At 37.1% G+C, this 24700-nt stretch overlaps 2 protein-coding genes across 2 annotated transcripts in view; one reads left to right on the forward strand and one right to left on the reverse strand.

The window, feature by feature from the left end:
• Positions 1–24700, reverse strand: part of FRAS1 (Fraser extracellular matrix complex subunit 1) — a 436825-nt gene that overhangs the window by 349563 nt on the left and 62562 nt on the right. The window lies entirely within an intron of this gene.
• On the forward strand, positions 5494–23157 carry LOC306669268 (histone H2A.V-like; the record flags this gene model as incomplete). The annotated part of the gene is made up of 3 exons (XM_079153122.1): positions 5494–5536; positions 6567–6760; positions 22509–23157. The coding sequence occupies 3 exons, from the start codon at positions 5494–5496 to the stop codon at positions 22905–22907; spliced, it is 636 nt and encodes a 211-aa protein (XP_079009248.1). The 3' UTR covers positions 22908–23157.

Here is a 24700-nt window from a genome sequence, read left to right on the forward strand (position 1 = left end):
TTGCAATCATTTAAAAGGACATTTTGCTCAAACGTATCCCATCACACTCAATATTCATTACAACAGTGAAATACTGCTTTCTGTTTCCTCACAAAGGACAGCGGTCGCTCAGCAATGTGGGATTCCTGCGGTTCAAGAAAACAACAATTACCAGTTCAAGAAATAGTTCTTGTGCTGTCGTTTCTATCTCTTCCCACTTATAGCCAAATTTTTCTGGAAAACAAACAAGATGATGGAAGGACATAACCATAAATTTCTGTTGAAAAGCACCTTCCCCAAGTTAGTGCTATACCCCATGTATGCTGATGAAAAACATTTTTCTTGTGGATTCCTTTTAGACATAGGAGTAAAATCTGCTTTTTCTCCTTCTAGCAAGAAGTCAAAGTCAACATCAAGAAAAGTAATGTTAAAAAAAGGGAAAAGAATATTAAAATCTCAAAACAAGATGCACATCAAGGACAATTGTTCATATAGGATATTTCTATATGAACAAATTAGTGTTTTGCATATCTTTTGGTTACAACTTTATATTTATGCTTTTCCATATTCAATTACCAAGGCTTAGAAAAAGCATGGAATTGGGAATTAGAAAATGGATGGCTAATCATCTTCATCAAATAAATTTATGAAAGACAAAGTCTTTATAGTAGCTTTCTGCCAATAGCTCCAACTATCACTTCAAAATTTCTACCTTGCTTTATGCTACCAGGTGGATGGCAAAGAGAACATTCCTCATTTTACAGTGGAAGACCTAAGTAGTTTTAGGTGGTAGGACTTAAAATGAGAGCACTTTCTAGGGCTGCTGACAGTTGCTGCTGACCAGACCAATATACTCTCAATATTGCGCTAAGATTTTAGTCAATTAAAAAAAAAAAAAAAAAAAAAAAAGGTTGGGGCTGGGGATGTATTCCATTGCATTTGTTTAACATGTGAGACCTTAGGTTCTATCCCCCAGCACCGGAAAAAGAAAAAAAATTTTTTCAAGTTGTAATAAAAGTGTATAACACAGTAGACTCTTCATCTAGAAATAATAATAGTTAATATTCTTTGAGTCTTTATTCTGAGCCAACTTTTTGGTCTAGATTATTTCATTTAATCGTCAAGACAATCCTCCAAGGTAGGTGCTACAATGATTACTATGCATAAGTGAGAAAACAAAAATCAAAGTACAGAGAAGCTCTGACTGTCCAGGACACACAGCTTATGTATGGAAGAGTCAGTATTCAAAGCTAAGCAATCTTCATCTAGAATCCACATTCTGTGTATTGTAAGATAAAACAATAGAGTTTATGTAGGCAAATCAGCTCACCTTACTAATAAAGCCTATGGATTAGAGATCTGGAAAGATAAATGCTCACTGAAAAGAAAAAAAAATACTTATTTTTTTTTGGTTTTTGTTTTCGTTTTCGTTTTTTTGGTGCTAGAGATTGAACCAGAGCCTGGAAACCACTAAATTTCACCCCCAGGCTCCCAAACATATGTTTTTAAATCTTTAAAGGACTTATGCTTACATCTGAGTAACAAAAGTAGCCATTGAAATATCTCAGATAAGGTGCTCTAATAAGAAAATAAAGTTTCCCAAGATGGTGGCACTGAGTGGCGGCAGCAGCGTGGAGCAGGGCCAGGCTCTGTTCAATGGGGACATGGAGTCAGAGGCTGGCGCTGCAGCCTCTTCGACTGTGGATCTGGCCATCCCCGAGGAGCTTCACTCTTAAAGGATTTAAAACATGCAAACATAGTAACCTTACAAGACATCATTTACACAGATAAATCTTTGACTCTGGTCCTTGAGTATCTGATGTTTCTATACCAAATTCTACATGGATTAACTTATTGCCACAGAAGAATGGTGTTGCATCGAGACTTGAAACCACAGAACCTTCTCATTAATAAAAAAGGGAAGACTGATCCTGGGCCAACATGTCGAAGATTTGGACCTACATCTTCTTCTATAAGATGAAGGGTCTCTGGTCTGATTCTGAGGTCCTTGATCCATTTTGAGTTGAGTTTTGTGCAGGGTGAGAGATAGGGGTTTAGGTTCATTCTGCTGCATATGGATTTCCAGTTTTCCCAGCACCATTTGTTGAAGAGGCTATCTTTTCTCCATTGCATATTTTTGGCCCCTTTGTCTTGTATGAGAAAATTGTATTTATTTGGGTTTGTGTCCATGTCCTCTATTCTGTACCATTGATCTATCTGTCTATTTTGGTGCCAATACCATGCTGTTTTTGTTAGTATTGCTTTGTAGTATAGTTGAAGGTCTGGTATTGCAATATCCCCTGCTTTGCTGTTCCTGCTAAGAATTGCTTTAGCTATTCTGGGTTTCTTATTCTTCCAGATGAATTTCATGTTTTCTTGCTCTATTTCAGTGAGGTACATCAATTGGGATTTTAATTGGGATTGCATTGAATCTGTATAGCACTTTTGGTAGTATGGCCATAGACTTCCTTAACAGGACTCATAGCACAAGAAATAAAAGCAAGAATCAATAACTGGGATAGATTTAAACTAAAAAGCTTTCTCTCAGTGAAGGAAACTATCAGCAATGTGAAGAGAGAACCTACAGAGTGGTAGAAAATCTTTGCCCCTCATACTTCAGATAGAGCACTGATTTCCAGAATATATAAAGGACACAAAAAACTCTACACCAAGAATACAAAAAATCCAGTTGACAAATGGGCTAAGGAAATGAACAGACACTTCACAGAAGATCATCTACAAGCAATCAACAGACATACAAAAAAAGTTCAACTTCTCTAGTAATAAGAGAAATGCAAATCAAAACTACCCTAAGATTCCATCTCATCCCAATTAGAATGGCGATTATCAAGAATACAAGCAACAATAGGTGTTGGAGAGGATGTGGGGAAAAGGTACACTTATACACTGCTGGTGGAGTTGCAAATTAGTGCAGCCACTCTGGAAAGCAGTGTGGAGATTCCTTAGAAAACTTGGAATGGACCCACCATTTTACCCAGCTATCCCACTCCTTGGCTATACCCAAAGGACTTAAAATCAGCATACTAGAGAGATGCAGCCACATCAGTGTTCATAGCTGCTCAATTCACAATAGCCAGATTGTGGAATCAACCTAGATGGCCTTCAATTCATGAATGGATAAAGAAACTGTGGTATATATATACAATGGAATATTACTCAGCCATAAAGAATAAAATTATGGCATTCGCAGGCAAATGGATGAAATTTGAGAATATCATGCTAAGTGAGATAAGCCAATCTCAAAAAACCAAAGGAAGAATGATCTCACTGATAAGTAGATGATGACACATAATGGGGGTGGGAGGGGGCAAGAATGGAGGAAGGAGGGACTGTAAAGAGGGAAAAGAGGGGTGGGAGGGGTGGGTGGAGGGAAAAAATAACAATGAATCAAACAACATTACCCTATGTTAATGTATGATTACACAAATGGTATGCCTTTACTCCATGTACAAATAGAGAAACAACATGTATCCCATTTTGTTTATAAAAAAATAAATTTAAATAAATAAATAAATAAAAAGAAAATAAGTTTTCCAATTAAAGAAAATATGTTGTACTTTATAGTTTCATTTTATAATACAATGTCCAGCTATATAATGTTATTAATAATACCAGGATTCATTACTTTGTCTGATTTCAAGTTAGTAATTAATTCGGAACAGCAAACTCCAACACATACGTGAACAAACCCAGCAGTCAGTACCTAAGAAAACAACATTGTAGAGGTGACAAGAAACACACCCCACCTAATGAGCAGAACTCCTCAACACATTCAGATGACTGTCGTCATGAGAATATGGGCCTACCATTCCCACACCTTCCACCTGTTCAAAAGAAGCAAGAACACTGGATTTTCCTGTGAAATCTCCCTATGGGATATGTTGGCAATATACTGAAAAAATTTTAAATACTATGAAGACCAAATTAAATATGTCCATAGGCTGTATTTGACATATTTGACCTACAATCTCTCCAGTTTGTGACCCATGGAACTGTTGTATTCTTGCTAAGAAAAATACTTAAAACATTTCTCTTTTACAGTCAATGGAAATGCAGACACATTACTTTCTCCATCTATCCTTGCCTTCTCCCTTATTAAGAATTCAGTCAGGGGCAAATTAAAAACTATAAAATAAAAAATCACAAGCAGTATAAATAAGTGGTAATTGCCACACTAATAATGATAGATTCCTATTCTGAGGTGTAGAATAGATGAGATAGGTTGGAAATAATGTACAATACATAGAGCACCCTTTCTCCCTCATGAGGAAAAATACCCCAAATGATTAAGAATGAGAGTAATGCTACAGTGTAGGAATAATTGCGAAATCAGTTCTAAGTTATTTTTAAAGGTAAATCAGGGCTGGGGTTGTCGCTCAGTGGTAGAGTGCTCGCCTAGCACACGTAAGGCCCTGGGTTCGATCCTTAGCACCACATAAAAATAAAATAAAGGTATTGTGTCCACCTATAACTAAATTTTTTTTTTAATTAAAAAGAGAGCATCCCAAAAATAAATAAATAAATAAAATAAAGGTAAATCAGTAACATGAAGTCCTCTCTTATGTTATTCTCCAACAATGCACTGCTCTTAGGAGCCACCCATGTCCCACTCAAAAACTCACAGTACTATCCTCCGTTCCCCACCGGCTCTCCTTGGTCATGTCCCTCTGCCCATCCCACATACTCCCACACACACCAAGTTCACCTTCAGTGAAGGACCAAAGGGAATTGGTTTGTATTTCAACTTGATGATTTTTTTCCCAAGAATTCAGCCACTGACTTTTTGGGTTTCTTTTTTTTTTTTTTTTTTTTTTTTTTTTTTTTTTTTTTTCCAGAGAACGGACAGCAGGGCAGGGTGTCTGTGATTAGCCATGTCCTGACCAGTTTTGCCCCATCACACTAGCATCAAATGTGGCGACACACAGAACTGACATGATACATGATTGAGAAGGACTGTCCTAGATGCCACACAGCTCTTGCTGGTGTCTCATTAAAGGTTTCAGTTAAACTGTCCCAGACAATGTCTAAACTCCAACCCCTGTTTGTGCCTACTCTTCATCACTACTGGATGTCCAAGACTAAAACAGTCATCCTAACTTTAACACCAGATCAATACAACAGTTATTTTCCAGTAAGAGATTTAAAGACTAGAACAGTAGTGACATAGTTAGACAGGAGATTCCTAGCCTACTCTAGGAAAGGAAGTCATGTGAGGTTCAATAAAGTAAAGAAAAACTTAGTTTTGCTACAAAGAGGAGAATTCAAAAGAACCCAAGGACCATTTGTCGTGAGCACATATGTTACAGCAGGCCTAAAAAACCTATGTGCAATATGATTTCAAGATGAAAAAGAACTATTTTGCTTGTCGATTTCTATTTTGTCATGGGACTTTAATTCATAAACTGCTTCTTGGGCACCATAGCTGGTGATCACTCTTTTCAGTCAGCAGAGCTTAAAAGGGGAAACTTCTGCAGAGTGGTTGGAGCAGAGAGGATGGCTGTGAAGGCCATCCTAGGAAGGGCTGCGGGACCCAGAGGTCAGGCAGGGGAGTGCGTGGCCACCTCCCACCTTGACTTTGGGCTCCAGCACCTGAGAGGACAATGCCCTAGGAAGGAGATGGACACTGCAGCATGAGCCCCGACAGGAGGTCTCGCACACTGTCCGCACCGATGCTACAGGACAACAATCATCAGAGTGGCACTCTGATGGGAAAACAGTTGAGCTGAAATCACATTCATCCTAGTTACCAAAAATGACAGGCAGTTTTCACAAATAAGTAACATTTCGAATCAGTAGATTCAATTCAATCATCTGAAAGGCTTTCATGAAACAGAGGACATTTTTTAGACTGCCTTAGCTACCTGGGGATAGTGTCTTGTTTAGGTAATGGAAAAACTACTGCTTCTTTAGGGAATCTTACACGCAAGTCAAATTCAAGTACTCAGAAAAATTTTTAAAAAAGAAAAACCCTCATTGAAGTGGTGGGCATCGGTGTTTCCTCTGGTCAAGGGAGCTAGTTCTGAGTACGAAAGAGATATTCACAAAACTAAGCAGATGGAAACCAAATTGTGTTAATTGACGTGTTCCATACTAGCCTTGCTGAAGATCTGAGGAAAATATGTTAAGAGTTTTAAGTCATCACTCTACATCATGTCAGAGAGATAGTGCTATCAAAAAAGATGAGGACTTTGTGTATTCTTTAAAAAGAACACACAAGTTCAGATGTGGACATAAAAGCTTTGTGAATGTCTTACATGTGCTAAGCAGACACAAAAAAGCAGACCTAAGAAATGTTTCATGAACTTCTATAGTTTTTCAATTTACTCCCAGCCTACAAAAAGAGTCTTACACTTCCACCCTTTGAATGCTGTCAGTGGATGATTATTTGGAACCAAGCTTTGAATAAGATTCCAAAAGCCCAGAAACAGCCAAAGGCAAAGGAACCCACGGACTCTATTTCAGAACTGGTCAGCCAGCAACAAGCATAATGAACACAAAGGGAGAGATCGCCACATGAAAGAATTACGTTGTTTCCTGGGTTTTGTGTATTTTTTTTTTAACTCTAGCTGCTTGGCAACTCTTCGAGATCACTGCTTTGGGAAAGAAATTTATCTCCCTGATGAAAAATGAGCTAACAGAGATCCCATTGATGGCCCACTCACCGACTCTGTACAAGTCCATGGATTTCACCCTACACGAGAAACTCAACCAAACTTCCTGTACAGAGAAAAAAGAGGGGGAAGTTGGGAAAGTAAGCCAGGTACGTTTGCTCAGATGTAAAAGATAGCATGGAACAAGCAGAATGACACACTTCATTCTGACCACATGAAGCGCTGTGTTTAAAATGCAGGGCATTATAAATAAGCTTCTAGAACGCCACTTGTTTCTAAGTTAGAGAAAGCAAGTGACTGCATCACCAGCTAACGTGAAGAAAAGGTCACAACAGAAATAATCACTCTGAAAAATAACTGTTCTTTCTAGCTAGATTCTCTCTCTCTCTCTCTCTCCCTTAGACTGTGTTTGCTCTCCTTCCCATTTCATTACAAATTATCCTATTTACTTTATTCTTGGCAATGTGTTTAGTATAAAATTAGATCAGTTTAATTTTCTCAGTTTTCACAATATTTTTAATAATTTAATAATAATATTGTTCTTACATGAAACATATGCTCCCAAAAAAAAAGGCTTTGTTCAGGTGATATTAACCCAGTTTAAAATTCAGCAATCACATGGATGTGCTTAACCCAGGACATATAGACTTTGGGTGGTTCTACTCCAGCCATGGCTCACTAAGAACCTGCTGGGATTCAGGCTCTGTCCTAGGTGCTGGGGACACAAAAATGACAAGCAGTGGTCTCAAGGATTTTATAGTTTAAAGCAACTACCCAATTCAATGTTTTATTATCTGTGAGAAGATAACAGAGAAGCAGTGTGAGTAATCAAAACAATTTAATGCCTCATCCAAAACCAATGCAAATTATGAAAGGAAAATCTCACAGGCTGCTACTCCATACTGCTGTTCCTTACTGCACCAGGGAAATGGTAGAAGGAAGCCTGAGATCACAGAGTGAAGAAGACCCAGAGACAAAGTCAGCCATCTGCTGCTAGATACTCCAGGAGTGAGTATATTTAATATCCCAAATAAAATACACATTCTCAGTAGATGGAAACGTGTGTACTAAATCTCAGATAATTTGACTTTCTTTGCTTTTTAATTACCCATCTGCTAAAATTTCCAGTTTTCTTAATTTTGCTTTTTATTCCCCTTTAGGGATTAAAAATAGATTTTCTTAGCTTTGTTTTTTGAAAGAATAACAAGAAAAATGAGTTAAAATGGTCATGCACATAATTACATGAATGCAATTAAAATGGACTAAAAAGAAATTTAGTGTTTTCTGTTTCTCAATGTCAACTGAATTTCTGTGGAACTGGTTAGGTATATAGCAAGTACAAGACTGAAGAATGAGCCTTAACAAGCAAATGTTGATAGCATTTAAAGCCGAATAATGGGTACATATTAGTTCCTCATAATGTTATTTTTCCTTGTAAGACCTTCATAAAATCCCATGGGTTTTGACAGAGATGAGGGTCATCTTGAGCAAATTACTTAAATCCACTAAGCCTCGATTTCCTCTTCTTTGCAGAGATTATCTCTGTGCCTCTAAAGTGCACACTATTCAGGAGAATGAGATCAATAGACTGTCATGTATTTCCTCAAAACACAACTAGAGATACGAACCCCAGTAGTGAGCAGGGTCACGTCTAAATAAAAGGACATACCATTTTTAGCTGCACACGTATCTATGCAGTCTCTTTGCCTCATGAAATAAGAGAAAGAAAAACAGCCCATAAATTAGAAGTGTCTGTGAAGAAGGCAAATCAGTGAATGATCTGCAATACCCAATTTTGTTAGGATGCAAAACCTTTACTCAACAAAAGAATGAAGAATTTTCAGAGATTTCTAAAGTGTCTGATCTAATTGAGCAAAAAAGATCTTGAAATAACACTAGGTCCATAAACTTTGGTTAAATATCACTTGGTAAATGCTAGAATCAATGTTGTTTTTCTTTTAAGTTGGTTTACACATTCTATTCTTGAGATAACTAAGAGGTAAAAGATATGCTGAAGAAGAACAGAGTGTGTGGGAGACTCTCAGGCTGCTCTCCTCCCCCTTTCTGTTATTTTGGAAATTAATAACACCCTGCCATATCAGATGAGGAGGACAACTTGATGAAGCAATGGACAATCTTAATATCCTTCAACTGCTAAATGTTCTAAAAACATTTCTGGAGCTTTGTTTAGCAGTACGAGGAAAAAGATATCTATTTTCCATTGCACAAAGTGCTTTGACAAACAATGCTGACTTCATCAAATAAGAATTTAAGGGATTAGACAGAAGGTGAAGTAATCTGAATTGCTAACAAGCTGAAATCTAGTTAGTTTCCGAGGGTGAACATAACTCAGTTCAATTCTACAAAACTTTTGGAACCCAAATATATTCTGGGCACTATTCTGGGTTCCAGAGAGTCAAAGAGTTAATGCATACATGTCCTTATAGAACTCATGGTCTAATTGATACTGTCACTGGACATCCACAGAACACAAAGTGGGGCTGGAATTAAGGATACAATGCTATCAGTAGGTCTTGTATGCCACAGAAAAATCCCTCTAGGGCTATGACCAGTCTTCAGGTTAGAAAGACCACTGTAGCCTCAATGTAGAAGAGCCCAGAGGGTTACCATGGGTGGACAGGAGCACAATGGAAATATGGACTGTGGTTAAGTCACAGTGACAATCCAAGTGAACAACAGTGGAAGCTGAAGCTTACACCAGGTGGTTGAGGACAGAAAGGGAGGGAGAGCTCTGTGCTATATTTAGGCAGTAAAGTGAGCAAGACTGGAGAGTTGATAGAACACAACTACAAGTTATGAGACCATATCCATTTATAGTCATATCATATACAATGCATTACCACGAAGAACCTGATTTGTTTTTTAATTTTTTAATTTTTTTATTAATGCATTATAATTATGCATGATATGGGGGGTTCATTTCAACATAATTATATAAGCATGGAATATAATTTGCTCCACTTTAGTCCCCAGTACTTCTCCCTTTCCTCTCCTCCTCCCTCCCCCTCCCCCAGATTCCCTTCCAGAACTCTTCTGGTCTTTCTTCCATTTATTTATAGCTTTTTTTTTAATGAGTACATTATAGATATACATAAAGGTGAAATTCACTGCATCACATTCATATATGCACATGGGATTTAAATCCAACCAAAGGAGCAAATTATTCCCACTGGTTCTTCAGCATAGAGTAAGACCTCCACAGTTGTCTGTAGAAGGAATCACTGAACTCTCCAAAACAGAATCTGTCATTATCTGTAAGTTATGGGCCACTTTCAAACAGCAAATATTTATGAAGATTTATTATATACAAAACAATCAGTCTACATGATATGAGGAACAAGCAAAAAGAGTGCAAGAGAAGGGTCTTGAAAACACCTCTGGTTGGGGAAAAAATACACATACATAATTTGAAAGAGCAATTACTTCTAAATTAAAAGGTATATCCAATTTAAAACTGGAAGATAATTTATTCTTCCTAGATCCTGGAATGAGCAACCCACAGGCCTCCACAAAGGCACATTGGAAAGAAACTCATGCACTCTTGCCTAAGCCAGTCAAGCCTCCTACCTGCCTTTGTTGTGAATAGGGCAGAAAAATTGCCTTCAGATACAATGGACTTTTCCAGAATCCACGCAAAGGACAGTGTTCCAAACACACAGGAATTCACCAGAAAAGATGCCAGTTCAAATCTGCACACAGATTTCAACCTCCCTTAATGGCAATGTTGCTGTTTATTCTCTAAAATGCTGCAGTATAGTACAAGAAATTGTACTGTGATGTGACACAGAATAGGTGGAAGGAACAATGCACATACTGGTTCGACATTGGAGCTGTCACTTAGAATCAGTCCTTTTCTGAAGAGTGGTTGACCAAGTATGATTCCATCCATCCATGGTTAGTGCAATAGAAAACAAAAATTAAAATACCTTCCCCAAAAGGAGTAAGAATTCTTGAAGGTTCTGGTCACCTGTTAGGCCTTCATACTCCAGCTGGTTCTAAGGATGGATAAGAAAGGCAAAGGCTTTACAACCCCATAGCTCTAGGGAGCTGAGGAAAGGATGGTCCCCTCAGTTAGTCTTCGGATCCCCTGATGCCCACTCCCTATTAGGAGAGAATCACCACTGAAAGTATTACATGTAGAGGAACAGGTGTTTTTAATATGTCTTACGCTTCCATCTACAGGTAAGTAATAGCAGCACATTTTGAGAACCTGTGTGTTATTTGTGGTCATTCCCAGAACAAGACTATGATCTTCACGTTCCATTAGCCTTACCCTGAATGCACAGATGAAATTCCCTGCCAAAATTGCAGGTTTACTCCCTGAAGCCATCTGACTCCCTCAGACACATTTTGAGGAGGGTGGAACAGATGACTTTTCACCAGATTTTTTTTTAACAACTAGCTACCAAGAACTAGAATGAGAGTCCACTGAGGGCAGTCCATTGTGTCTGCTCTATTCAGTTCCATATCCCCATGACCCTGACTGGCACATGGTAGGTGCTCAGTAAACATTTTTAAATGAAGATTCTTGTTTTAGTGTGGGAAAATGAGAGCTTTCCATCCACAATAAAAGTGTAAGGTATGAGAGGTTTCAGCAAGAAAGTTCCATAAAAGCGGCTCTGGCTTTGATCAAGACACATTTCATTTTTGAAATCCCAAATAATTATAGTATGATTCAATGTTTGTGAGCATTTCTTTCTTCAGTTAGAAAAACTGATTAATCATAAAATCCACTACCTCATTGGCAGTGCTAAAAATTTTCAGAAAATTTGAAGCAACTTTCCCACAGATTTAGTGGCTCCCTAGAAAAACCCTGATCAATTAAACTCAATAGATACTCTAAAGCCAGCCTTGGTCTCTAGCATAAGACAATAAAACACAAAAAGATTTTAAAATGCTCTAAGCAATGGGTGTCCCCAAGATAAACAATGTTTAAAAGACCTCAATAAGAAATCCAGTGGTATATGCAAACATCCTCTCTGTACTCAGAGCATAAATCACTTCTCAGAGGTCCCAGTTTCAGGGTCCTAGTTAATCATTTGGCTGGAGCAAACACTTAAAGCAATCAATCTCACAGGCTTTGGAATTTGTAGGAAGACTTGTTGCCCTTACAAGCCAGTTTCTCCAGTTCACAAACTTTTAACTTTTCCTTTAGTAGCTAAAAGTTAACCAAAGGGATTTATCCTATCTTTAACCAACAGACTGCCCTGTGATTAAAATCAGGTTCTTCAAAAAAGGAGCAGAAAGATATTTCCTCCTTGAAATTATAAGCAAAGCAGAAACCCTTCAGAGTATCTAAATTCTATTTGAAGACAAAGAAAGATAAAAATCATAACAACTTGGTTGAAAAGAAATGCTATCTAGCTCGCTATCTTTCGATCTATGTTTGGGGAAGATGCCAAGTCATTGGAATTATTGGGGGAAGACCAACCAGATCCCCAACTCAACCTAAACCCTGCAGTTCCATTTTTATCCCTTTTATATACTGGAAATAGCAAGGAGAGTTTGTTTGAAAAATAGGTTCCCTTTCTAAAAGAAGTTTGAAAACTACTTATCTTGTCCAAAGTTTAGCACTCTTGCTTGAAGGCAGGCTAAAACTGACATTTCAATTTCCTTTGGGAATCGGCACTCTCTTCCTGAGATGGGCTTTTACAAGCCGAGACCTTCATCCTGTCTAAGAAAACACGCAAAGCTGCTGGAATCAGCCCCTGTGCTAACCTGACTTGAAAAGAGAGTGAGCAGCATCATTGACCTTGAAAATTCTGACAGCACAGTACCTTGATTTTCTGCTTCATTATGTCCAATCTACGGATTCACCACTGATGTACCCAACCTTCCACTCATCCACGCTCCACTGCCTCTTGGAGCCACCACCGCAGCTCTGACTTTGGCAAATACACAAATACGCACAACCCCTCATACGCCAGAGTTACAGGAGGTGCAGATGGTGACAGTTAACTGTACTCCCAGGCTCTCACCAGCTTGCTTTCTCAGGGTTGGAAAACAGTACTCTAGATGACTTGAGTGTAAGTGAGAAACTGACTAAATGCCTGTCAGGAGATGTGCTGTCTGGGGAGATGGGAGAGTATATGAGAATATCAATAAATAATGGGCCATCCCTAAGATGGAACACTACCCAGCCACCAAAAAGAATGAGTTAGCTGTATGGGGTGAAGCAAAAAGATCTCCAAAACATATAATTAAGTGAAAAGGTAAGGTACAGAACTGCATGGCCAGGCGCAGTGGCTCATACCTGTAATCCTAGAGATGCAGGAGGCTGAGGCAGGAGGACCACAAGTTCAAAGTCAGCTGCAGCAACTCAGCAAGGCACTAAGCAACTCAGCAAGACCCTGTCTCTAAATAAAATAGGTAAAAGAGCTGGGGATGTGGCCCAGTGGTTAAGTGTCCCTGGATTCAATCCCCAGTACCAAAAAAACTGCATGGATACTACACACGGGTACTACGCTCACATTTAAGGAATAATGTGTAGATATGTATACAAACATGGGTGTGTTCACAAGGAAAATGTTGAGAGTGAGACCCAAGAATCAACAGATGGTGTTTCCTGTAAACAGTCAGCTTGAAGAGAAAACAAAACAGTACGCTGAACTTTTTGCTCTATTAGAATCTTTTTACTATAAGAATGCATTAGCCTTATAACAGGTTTTTTTTTTTTTTTTTTTTTTTTTTTTTTTTTTTTTTTTGCGGTGCTGGGGATTGAACCCAGGGCCTTGTGCTTGCAAGGCAAGCACTCTACCAACTGAGTTATCTCCCCAGCCCCTTATAACAGTTTTCAAATGTAACCAAAAGATATAGAAATCTGAGAAAAGTGAACTGCTCAGAAACAGAACTTAAGATGGAGAAGGAGGAAATAAACACAAATACAAAGTCAGATGTTCAAAAGCCAATTCTACATTTGCTGCCAAGGATGCGGAGGCCCTTGGGTCAATTCTCCAAAGCATGGCCCTCATTGTGGGCCTGCAGGCACTGCCCCCATTCCGCCATTTCCAGGATCAGGCTATTACCAGGATTGTGGGGAAAGCTAAAGTAGAAAAGGGCAATAGAACTGCATGCAAAGAAACAGCAATATTGAAAGAGTCCTCCCCACTCCCCCAAAAAAGAGTATGAATTATATTCTTTGAGAGTTTTTAAAAGAAACTATTGGTCAAAGCCCATATTCGAAAGAAAATTTTTGCATAGGAGAGTTGGGACCCTTCTACTGCCAATCAGGAAAATGGCTCATTTTCTCTAGATAAAACAAATGTCACATGCATTTTGCTGGTGCATGCCTTCTTACACTTCAATGATACTTTTCAAAACCTTGCATATTCACATTTATAACAATAAATGCCACTGAGAAAAGAATGATGGATCCTGGTAAAGATGGCACCTAAGACACTGAGTGTCTGTCTGGTCAAATTATCAAGCTTTTGTGACTGTAGTTCACAAATAAGCAGCTGTGATCACCAGAATTCTTCAAACAGGGAAATGTGATCCTTTAGATACATTTTGAGATAAATAATTAAGAACAGATACATAATTAATAGCTTTGTAGCATATGAAAATTAGAGTGTTAATTTAGAACTCAAGAACGCTTACTAAACCCCAATTCACTGATGAATTTAATTTTTTCAAATTTTCTCACATAATTTCAACAAACTTGTTTAGAAAACTCTATGGATTCTAACTTATCTATTCTGGATTGCCACTGGTTAAAGAGCATTCAAAATATTCAATTATAATATTATATTGAGTTCTTTTATTATACAATGTTGTTTCAGCTTAAAAGCAGAGACCTAGCTATGTTCTCAGGCTTCACTAGCTAATAGCTTTATGTCTTGGACAAGTAACAGCCTTTCTTGAGCTTAATTTCTTCATCAATAAAATTAAAAATTTTAATCAGATGGTCCCTAAGCTGCTTTTCAGTTCCAGAAGTAGATGATTCTGTGAGTCTCCATTAGCATATTACTCACCAATGGGAGGGAAAAAAAGAAATCATTTCTCAATTCTTCTAAAGAAGCAAACCAAAATCCCAAATAACTCTTAATTTCTAAAGCTACTCTCATGTTTTGCAAAGGAGAAGGTTTGGGAATTTAGAGTGAAGAAATGATATTTTTATCACCTACAGTTCCAGGCAAGGTAGCTGCTTTCAACTTTTAATTTATTTCCAAGGTCACCATCAGATTGGACTACCTGCACAAGTCAGAAAAATTCTCACTATAAGCCATGAGATTGAGGTTTTCAAGAGAACCCCAACCCAGGAGAGGACCACAAAGAGCAGCTTACTGAGTACAAAAGCTATGGGGCTCAGCTTTCCTGGGACACATGCTCAGGATGCACTTCCAGATGTTTCCCTAACATCTTTTTTTTTAATTTTTAAAAAAATTTTTTACAGTCTGCATTTTGATTCTTTGTACACAAATGGAGTACATAATTTTGTTTCTATGGTTGTACACAATGTAGATTTCTACCATTCGTGTAATCATACACGTACATAAGGTAATAATGTCTGTCTCATTCCACCATTTTTCATATCCCCCCTCATCTTAATAATGTCTATCCAAAACACTTTATAGAGCTGCTCACGTCATCCCATTTCACACAATTCTCAAAGCAATTCCATAAGACATAATATCTCAGTCTTAAATATGAGAAAACTAAAGCAAAAGGCCATATTTTATCAACCAACAATTAGTTAGAGATAGAATGCAAGCTCAAGACCCTTGTCTGACATTCACTACTGGCCTTAAAGCTACTCTTTAATTGGTCCTTTTCCTCAGAGCCAAGTATTTCAAATGTGTTGCTATGTTTAACCCAACATGTGATGAGTGTCATTATAATGTCCATTTGATAGCTGGAGAAAGTGAGACAGAGGATCCATGTATTCCCCTCATACACTAAAAATGGCAAAGCTAGTCTCAAAGCCAAGATTCTGAAGCCCACTGATTTACCATTTTGTATTAGCAAAGTTATTTGAACTTGAGTTCAGCTCCAAAACTGTCCCTTCCCTACCCGGGCAAAATTGTTTTGTCAATTCATGATGCCTTTCTTTCTTTAAATGGAGGCCAGCTTTTCACAAGAATATGAACTCTTTTTTTTAAAGAACTTTTTTTAAACTTTATCTTTTTTTTTTTTTATTTTTTATGTGGTTCTGAGGATCAAATCCAGTGCATCACACATGCTAGGCAAGTGCTCTACTACTGAGCCACAACCCCAGCCTCAAGACTATGAATTCTTCAAGCTGATAAAAATCATCCCTTGTTCAACTTTGATTCCAAGGAACCAAAACACCACATACAAATGGTTGATGAGTCTGTACTGAAATAATGATGAAAACAACCTGAACCACCTTAAATAACTAAGTCATAATCATCTTCTAAGAAAGTAATCCTCATCTGGAAATTAAAAGAAAAATAACAAGTGAAAATAATAAGTGAATAAATGGGTGAATAAGCGAATGAATGTGAGATCCAATTTTTGGCTGGAGATTGAAAACTTACTAGAAGGGCAGAATAAACCATAATGGAAATGAAAATACTTTCATTCTTCTCTCCATTCAATTCAAAAGAAATTTAACCCTTTATTTGATATAGCCAAGACAGAAAGTGGAAAAAATTCTGGTTAAAAGATGAAAAATGACTTTGGGGATTCATTTGGTAGTAAATATTTGTTATATTGAGTAAAAGTTCACCAATGTTTCTTCAGCAAATATTGCTGTTCTTATTTTGCAGATCCACCTATGACCACACATTTCCAAAGGCCCCAGTAATAAAATTAAAGCCCTCATTCAATTTCTGATTTTATTCCCCATAGGAAATCTATGGCACAAGTTTTAGGAACACTCCCTCAACAGAAACCATGCCTTCTAGAACTTTCCTTTTCCTTCTCTTCTCTCCCTTTCTAACTTTGCCTCCTTGTATAGCAGGTGCTTTGGAAAGTTGACTGCAAAAATAAAAACTGTTAAATAAGAATTTTATGAAATATAGATGGAACAAGTATTTATCTCATTCTTTACCTGAAGTTTCTGTAAAATGAAAGAAAAGGAATAAAGTATACATGTGTAGAGAAGAGCAGGCACCAACAGCACATGACAATACAGTTTTTAAAAACAGGGCAAATGGACAAGCAGTGACTGACATTTCAGGTTTCTCAGTTTTGTTAAATACCTTTAAAGCATGGCCAACCCAGAAGATGCTGAAAAATTAGAGCAATTAGATACCTGTGACCCTCCACCTCAACCCTGATGGAAGACTGAAAATTCACCCTCTTCAGACAATAAGGAAGGTGCTCTGATCTGGGAGGGAGCAAGCACAGCTGAAGGAGGGAGTGAATCATCTTCCTGAAAAAAGAGAAGTGAAAATCTGGCTACTCAATGATATCACCAGCCCCTTTCCATTTCCCTAAAATACTGGCTTCCAGGCTCCCTTTGCAGAAAACTACATATTTTCCACTTTGATAAAAACGATGGCTATATTAAAGGTTGACATGTGGGGGTTCTTTACAATGATATGGTTGAGTTCCCACCTGACCAGATCACCCACCTAAGAATTGACAAAGACTACCCATTTAAATGGAACTACCAGTCACCTTTTTAATGTCTCACTAATAAATGTGAGTAGATAAGCAAAGCTGACTAACAACTAACAAAAGATAGAGACCAGATAAAAGAAGCAGACACAATGCATGGAATAGAAGAAAATTTTAAAAGAAAATCTTTTTTCAAATTGTAATTGAAAAAAAATTGTAATTGAGATTTTCAAAAAGATCAGAGAAGATATTGCAATCATGAAACAAAAAAAGGAACAATGAAGAAATGAGAAAGAATTGGGAGGAATTTTCTTTAAATTGATCATAGAAAGAAAACACCTTTGAATCTTAAAAAAAAATGATGGAAGATAAAGTTAGGGTAACACCCCAGAAAGTTAAACAAAAACAAAAAAAATTAAAGACTTCAAAATTAGGAGAAAAAGACTTTAGAATGAGATGGCTCATCCAGTGCATCCCAAATCTATTGGGGGTGAGAGAAAGGAAGTGAGAGAGAAAAATGAAGGAAGAAGAGAAGAAGGAGGAGATAGAAAATATAGACATGTGATCCTGAAAGAGGGACCAGAGAAAACAGAAGGTAAAAAGGAGTCAACACAACAATTCACATACATTTTCCATAATTACAGGGCATGGGATCCCTTTACTATATACTTATGACAACGGCTATTCATAAACCTAGAAAACAACCCAGAAAGATTGGGGCAGGATTCTGGATAACTGCTAAATAGAGGTCTCCCAGGGGAAATAGAACTGACAGATTACCTGATGCATTTGAGCATATTGAGATCAACATTAGAGTTCAGATAGAGTGTTTAGGAATAAATTATGATAGACACTTAGAAAACCAACCAAACAGCCATACACAATTATCAATTCCTCAAAATCCCAAAGTTAGACAAGCAATCAATGAACCTATGATCAATATTCATGTGGTCATAATAAAGTCAACACTAAAAATTGATTTAATAAAAAATGATGATAGAACTATGTTGGGAGCACACATACTGAATTATTTAGAGATGAAAGGATAAATTGTAGGAATTGCTTCAAAATATTCAGTTTAGGGGAATTCAAAAAGCCAGCAAGGTAGTAGATTGGGCTAAAATAAGTCTGAGTGTGACTTAATAAGCTATCTAAGCTTGAGGTGGGAACATGGAGGTTCACTACACTGCTCTCACGACTTGTTTGAATATAATTTTCCAAAATAAAACATCCTAAAAATTATATTGGGAGAAGATGAAGGGGAAGAAGGACAGTGTTATGGAATATGAAGGAAGAGCATTCGTGGAGTATGTACATAAAAGAACTACATTCTAATCATCTATGGCAACCAATGATGTGAACTATTACTAAAAAAGACATGAAATAGCAGAAAAAATGTTAGTTTTCAACATAGACAAAAATGCCCAAAGAAACAGCTGAAAAGTACTCAAAGCAGTTGCTTATGGAGAGTGGGAAAATTTGTCCAGGGGATTACCTAGTTTTCGCTCTGTCTTGCATTACTATTTGAATTTTAAGATTATAAATATTATTTTTTCAAGCAATAAACATGAACATAGCAGGCTGGGGATATAGTTCAGTTGGTAGAGTGCTTGCCTCACAAGCTGGGTTCAATCCTCAGCACCACAGGGGGAAAAAAAAAAATGAACATAGCAATTAAAATTATTTAATTTAGTTGTGCTACTGCCTTTGGGTTTTGGGTGATTTTTAAACATCTCTTTTAATGTAGTTCTTACATAGCTTTTTCAACAAGAAAAATATGAAAAACTTTGTAAACTTTGAAGTACTTTATAAATTATGTTTGTTGAGCTCACTGACTTCTGACTTTCCAAACAGACCCACATGTGACTACAATGTAAATTCTGAGCTTCCAATAGCTCCACTGGGTTCTCTAACCTTCCTTGACCACAGTGTACCTATCTCTCAGGTGGATTACAGTTGGGCATCTATGTGACCATAAGTTAAATTAAAATGAAAACAGAAATGATGATTAAATAATAAAGGAAATAAGAAAATCAACAAAAAATAATCACATTTTCACCTCTCTCAGCTTATCTATAACTTCCATCCCAGAAGGCCTCTTAGGAGTTAACTGTGAGGAGGCTGAAATGGAAGGATCAGAAGTTCAAGGACAACCTCTGCAACTTAGTGAGACCTTGTCTCAAAAAGGGTGGGAAGGTACTGAGGATGTATCTCAGTGGTAAAGTGCCCTGGGTTAGAGCCCTAGTACCAAGAATAAGAATAATAATAATTAACTGTGAAAAGCACTGAACACAAATGGCCTTACTCCAATCACTGCCCTTCCATGAGCTATCTACCCATAGTAGGACATACACAAAAGTTCTCTCACTTCAATGCCCCACAACATCATCCTTTCAGAAACTTTGACATTTTCTGAACAGGTTAAAATGAAGCCTACTCCTATGGTTTTGATAAGTGTCCCCCAAAGGTCCATGTACTAAAGGCTTGCTCCTCACCTTATGGCACTAATTGAAAGGTGGCAGTCCTTAAGAGGTGGGGCCTAATGGGAACTCTTCAGGTTATTGGGAACATGCCCTCAAAGAGTATAGTAGCACCCTAGCCCCTTCCTCTTCCTCTTTCTTTTGCTCCTGGGTCATAAGGTGAGCTAGTTTGTTCTGCCCATGGTCCTGCCATGATGCACTGCCTTGCCACAGGCCCAAAATAACAGAGCCAACAAATCATGCCCTGGAACCTCTAAAACCATGAGCTAAAATAAACCTTTTTTCTTTAGAAGTTGACTATCTCAGGTACTTGTGATAGCCACGTAAAGCTGACTAACATACATTATAAATGTTATGCCTCATGTTGAAGATAGTATCAGAAATGGACATTCTTAAACACTGTTACTTATGACAATAAAATTGTTAAATGAAAAATGAATGTTTTTTTTTTTTTCCTTTCAGCAATTTCATTTCCAGGCATTTATCCTAAGGAAATAATCAGTGATGTGCATAAAGATTTAGTGAAAAGAATATTTATCAATAGCACTGTTTATAATCATAAAAAGTTTGCAAGCAGTTTAAATGTTCAAACACAAGTTATAGATACATTCAAATAAAATACAGGACATGCATACAATGAAATTTTATGCAGTCACTAAAATAATTCTGCAAAAAGATATTTAATGATATGGAAAAATACTCATCATAGGATGTTAAGTGAAAAAATTTATAAAACAGACTACACATTGATTACATTTTTGTGAACCTAATGTCAATCTGTAAACCAAAAGAAAGGCTCAAAAAATATGTGATCATACTTTAGTAATGCACTAAGGATTAATTTTAAGGAACACCTGAAGGCACCAAAATCCAAGTAAGCTCAAGTGCCTCGTATAAAATGGTGTCTTCTTTGCTTATAACCTGTGCACATCCTCCTCCATGTTTTAATCTCCAGATTAATTATAATACTAATGAAATCTAAATGTTATGTAAATAGTCATTACATTGTATTGTTTAGGGAATAATAACAAGGAAAAGGTCTAGACATGTTCAGTACAGATGCAATTTTAAAAAATACTTTTAACCCACAACTGCTTGGATCCTCAGAGGCAGAATAAAAAGCCAACTATATATTAATAACAATTGCTATCTGGCAGTTAAATTTTTCAAGTAAACTTTCTTTTCTTCATTCTACATATATATGTTTTCTTCAAGGAAAATAAATCAGTTCACAATGGAAAAAATAAAAAGCTATTCCTTTTTTAGAACTGATCAAGAAAGAATAAAGGTGCCACAAAAATACAAGCATTCTTTTATAACCACTACGTGTGTGCACACACACATACACATATACACACACTAACTTTTAAAAATAACAGGAAGAAAAAGATTAAAATTAAAAGATGATGATAAAGCAGAAATGTTGATTCTGGAATGTATTCTTGACCCAAAGAATAATTTTCCAAAGTCAGGGAATACAGTCTAATTAGAGGTTTATCTACTTTTCTAGTCTTTTCCAAAGAGATTAGCATTGCATGTTTGTCTCTGTTTGATTAATATCTGTGCTTCACTAATTATTTTTTCTGCTTTATTTGGGTTTCATTTATTATTCTTTTTCCATACTTCTTGAGATTGTTTAGTCTTTTTATTTTACTTACATATGTATTTTCCTACCTAGATGTATGGTTAAGGTTATAAGTTTCCCTGTAGTCAGTGATTTAGTTGTGATTCATAGTATTTTATCACTGTGTTCAAAATGTTTTCTACCTTCTCTTCTTTGACCAATTGTCAAAAAAATTTTTTGACTTTTTCCAAAAATTCTGGAAATTTTTAAGTACTTTTTGGTATTGATTTCTAGCTTAATTTCTCAGTACTCAGAGGTATACTCATTAGATTTTAATTCTCTGAAAACTAAAACTTGCTTTATGTCTGCCATAGGTTTATTTTTGGCTATTGTACAATATGCCCTTAAAAGAAACGTGTGTTTTAAAGTTGTTGAATGTACCATTCTAATACTAAACGTCAATTAGGTCAAGGCATTTAATTTAAAAAGTTCTAAATCCTCTGATTTTTTGGCGGGGAGGGAGGTCCACTTACCTATCAATTATTGAGAAGAATATATTAAAGTCTCCCATTGTGACTGTAGGTTTGCCTATTTCTCCTGTTAATTTTTGCTTCATATATTTTGAAGTCATGTTATTAGGTATAGACACATTTAAAAGTAATGCATCTTCCTAGTGTATTGACTCACATTATGTAATGCCCATGTTAGTGATTTCTTCTTGCTTTAGGATATCATAGTAATATTGGCTTTTTTTAAAAAGTTCATGTTTGCATGGTATCTCATCTGCCAACCTTTTACTTTCAGTGTTTTTAAATCCTATGTTCAATATGTGTTTCTTTAAAGTATTATATAGTTAGGACTTTATTTTTCTAATCTGATAATCTTCATTTTTTGAGAGGAGGTTTTAATATTTTATATCTAATGGAATCAAAAATGTATTTGTTTCAATTTTCCATTTTAGTGTTTGCTTTATATCCCCTTACTTTGGATGCGTGAAGAATTTTTAATCTTCTATTTCCTTCCATTTATTTGCTTGTTGGTAAAACATTCTTCTAGTTGTTACTCTAGGACATGCGTCTTTCATATATTAAAGTTCAGTCTAAACCCATATAATTTTTACTTCCTGTACATTGTAAGGACCACAGTGGAGAGCGGCTGCGGCGGCGCAGGGCAGCAGCGGGTGGTCACGCGGCCCAGCAGAGGCAGAGGTGGTCGAGACCATGGGTCTTGCTAACTTGCTTAGGGCCTTGCTAAGTTGCCGAGGCTGGCCTTGAACCTGTGATCCTTCTGCTTCAACCTCCCTAGTCACTGGGATTACAGGCTGGAGGCAAAGCTGGAAAGGATAGTGGGAAGGCCAAGGCCAAGGCAGTGTCTCGCTCACAAAGAACTGGACTACAGCTTCCCGTGGGCCGTATCCACAGACACTTGAAGACTCGCACCACAAGCCACGGACGGGTGGGTGCCACTGCTGCCGTCTATAGTGCTGCGATTCTGGAGTACCTCACTGCTGAGGTGCTGGAGCTGGCAGGTAATGCTTCCAAGGATCTTAAAGTAAAGCTTATCACTCCACGTCACTTGCAGCTTGCAATTCGTGGTGATGAAGAGTTGGATTCTCTTATCAAGGCTACCATAGCTGGGGGTAGTGTGATCCCTCATATCCACAAATCTCTGATTGGAAAGAAGGGACAGCAGAAAACGGCTTAGAGGGTTTTTCACTGACCCTCTTCCTCCCCGTCATTGTACTGTAACTGAAACAGAAGATAACAATGGGGATATGTGGAATTTTTAAAAACAGTTAAATGGAAAGGCATAGACAATGCCTGTAGACATACCAAAAAAAGAAACATTTGTATGTTCTTAGACTCGAAGTTTAATAAAGTACCTTTTCATGTGGTGACAGTTGTGTGTTGATTGGCTAGGTTTCTCCCATGTTTTATACAAAAATGGAACTGATAAACCATTTTTTACAAAAAAAAAAAAAAAGGACCACAAAACATTTTTTTTTGGTTTATCCCTCTCCCAAATTATGTTCTACATTTGTTGCATATTTTAACTTTGTATGTATTTTTAATTACCTTTTTAATAGTCAACAATCATTTGGCTTCACCTACACATTTATCCTTTTTATCACTCCCCATCTCTTCTGGTACCTCTGAGTTTCCATCAGGGATAATTTCCCCACTGCCTAAAAAACAACCTGTGGTATGGCATTTACTCTTGAGCTACTGAGAAGTCCTGTCAGTTTTGTTTATCTGAAAACATCTTTTTTCACCTTTATGTGAAAAGGATAATTCCTGCTAGGTGATACTTCTACGCTGGGTTCAGAGTGTGCATTCAACGTATCTCAGTTTCTCTTCCCATGTGGCTTTCCCATCCCATGTCCCTCTCTCAGGGCACTGATTACACAGTGCTGAACTTTTTGCTGGATCTTACGCTTTTATCTTTGCTGTTCTTGGCAGTCTTCTTTCTTCTTGCTCTCTATCTTCAGGCTGTCTTCTTCTGTTCTTTCAGTTCACTACTCTCTTCAGTGATGCCAAATCTACCATAAAGCCATTCGCTGAGTTTTTAATTGAATTTTTAAATTTAACAATTTGTTTAATTCCGTTCCTTAGTTTCTAGTTATTTTCTGCAATTCCCAGTCTTCTCTCTCTCGGTTTGTTTTTGGCTTGTTTTGTTTTGTTTTGTTTTATGGTACAAAGGATTGAGGGGGAGCCCAAATATAAAATAGGAGAAAAATGTCAGGAACTGATTTTATCACCCACCCGGTCAAAAATTCCCTGCTCAATCAATAGTCTGCTAAGTTTTCATTTTTATTATGTCCCAAGTTCATTCTTTATTCTTCTGTATCCTTGCTTGTTATGCAGTCACATCCCAAGACCCTGCTTCTTGGTCCTTGGGGTCAATGACTGTCTGGCAGCCTGCCTGAAGTCAGCCCTGTGACTGTCTACAGAAGGCAATATATTCTTTCCAAGGGGGGTAAATGCTTACCTTCAAAAAATATGGCAGGACTTTCCCAAACTAGGCAAGACTGAGAGCCCAATGTTGTGAGCCATCTTGAGCTACAGCATTCTAACTTAAATGCATAGATGTGCAGACCTAACACATACATGCCTGCCCTCACACAGACACACAATAGTTGCTTATGAATCCCAGTTTCCAGAAATTAGAGACATCCTCAGTATTCAGTATTTATTTATTTAAGATGAAGGAAGATTGAGCTTTTTTAATTATTAAAACCATAGTACAACGGAAACGATATCAACTTGGATTTATCAAATGCTTACTCTGATTCAAGGCAAGCACCATGCTAGCTTACAGCTTCACATTTTCTCATATACACTCATCTTCAATACACAAATTTTCTCATTTAATTCTCAGAACCCTAGGGATAGGTACTAAAAATATTCCCCACTAGAAACTCTTTATCACATATACTTCAGATAGAGCACTAATCTCCTGAATTTATAAAGAACTCAAAAAACTTAACACCAAATATA

The sequence above is a fragment of the Sciurus vulgaris genome (genome assembly GCF_902686455.1).
Source record: "Sciurus vulgaris genome assembly, chromosome: 9".
Classification (NCBI taxonomy): Eukaryota; Metazoa; Chordata; class Mammalia; order Rodentia; family Sciuridae; genus Sciurus; species Sciurus vulgaris.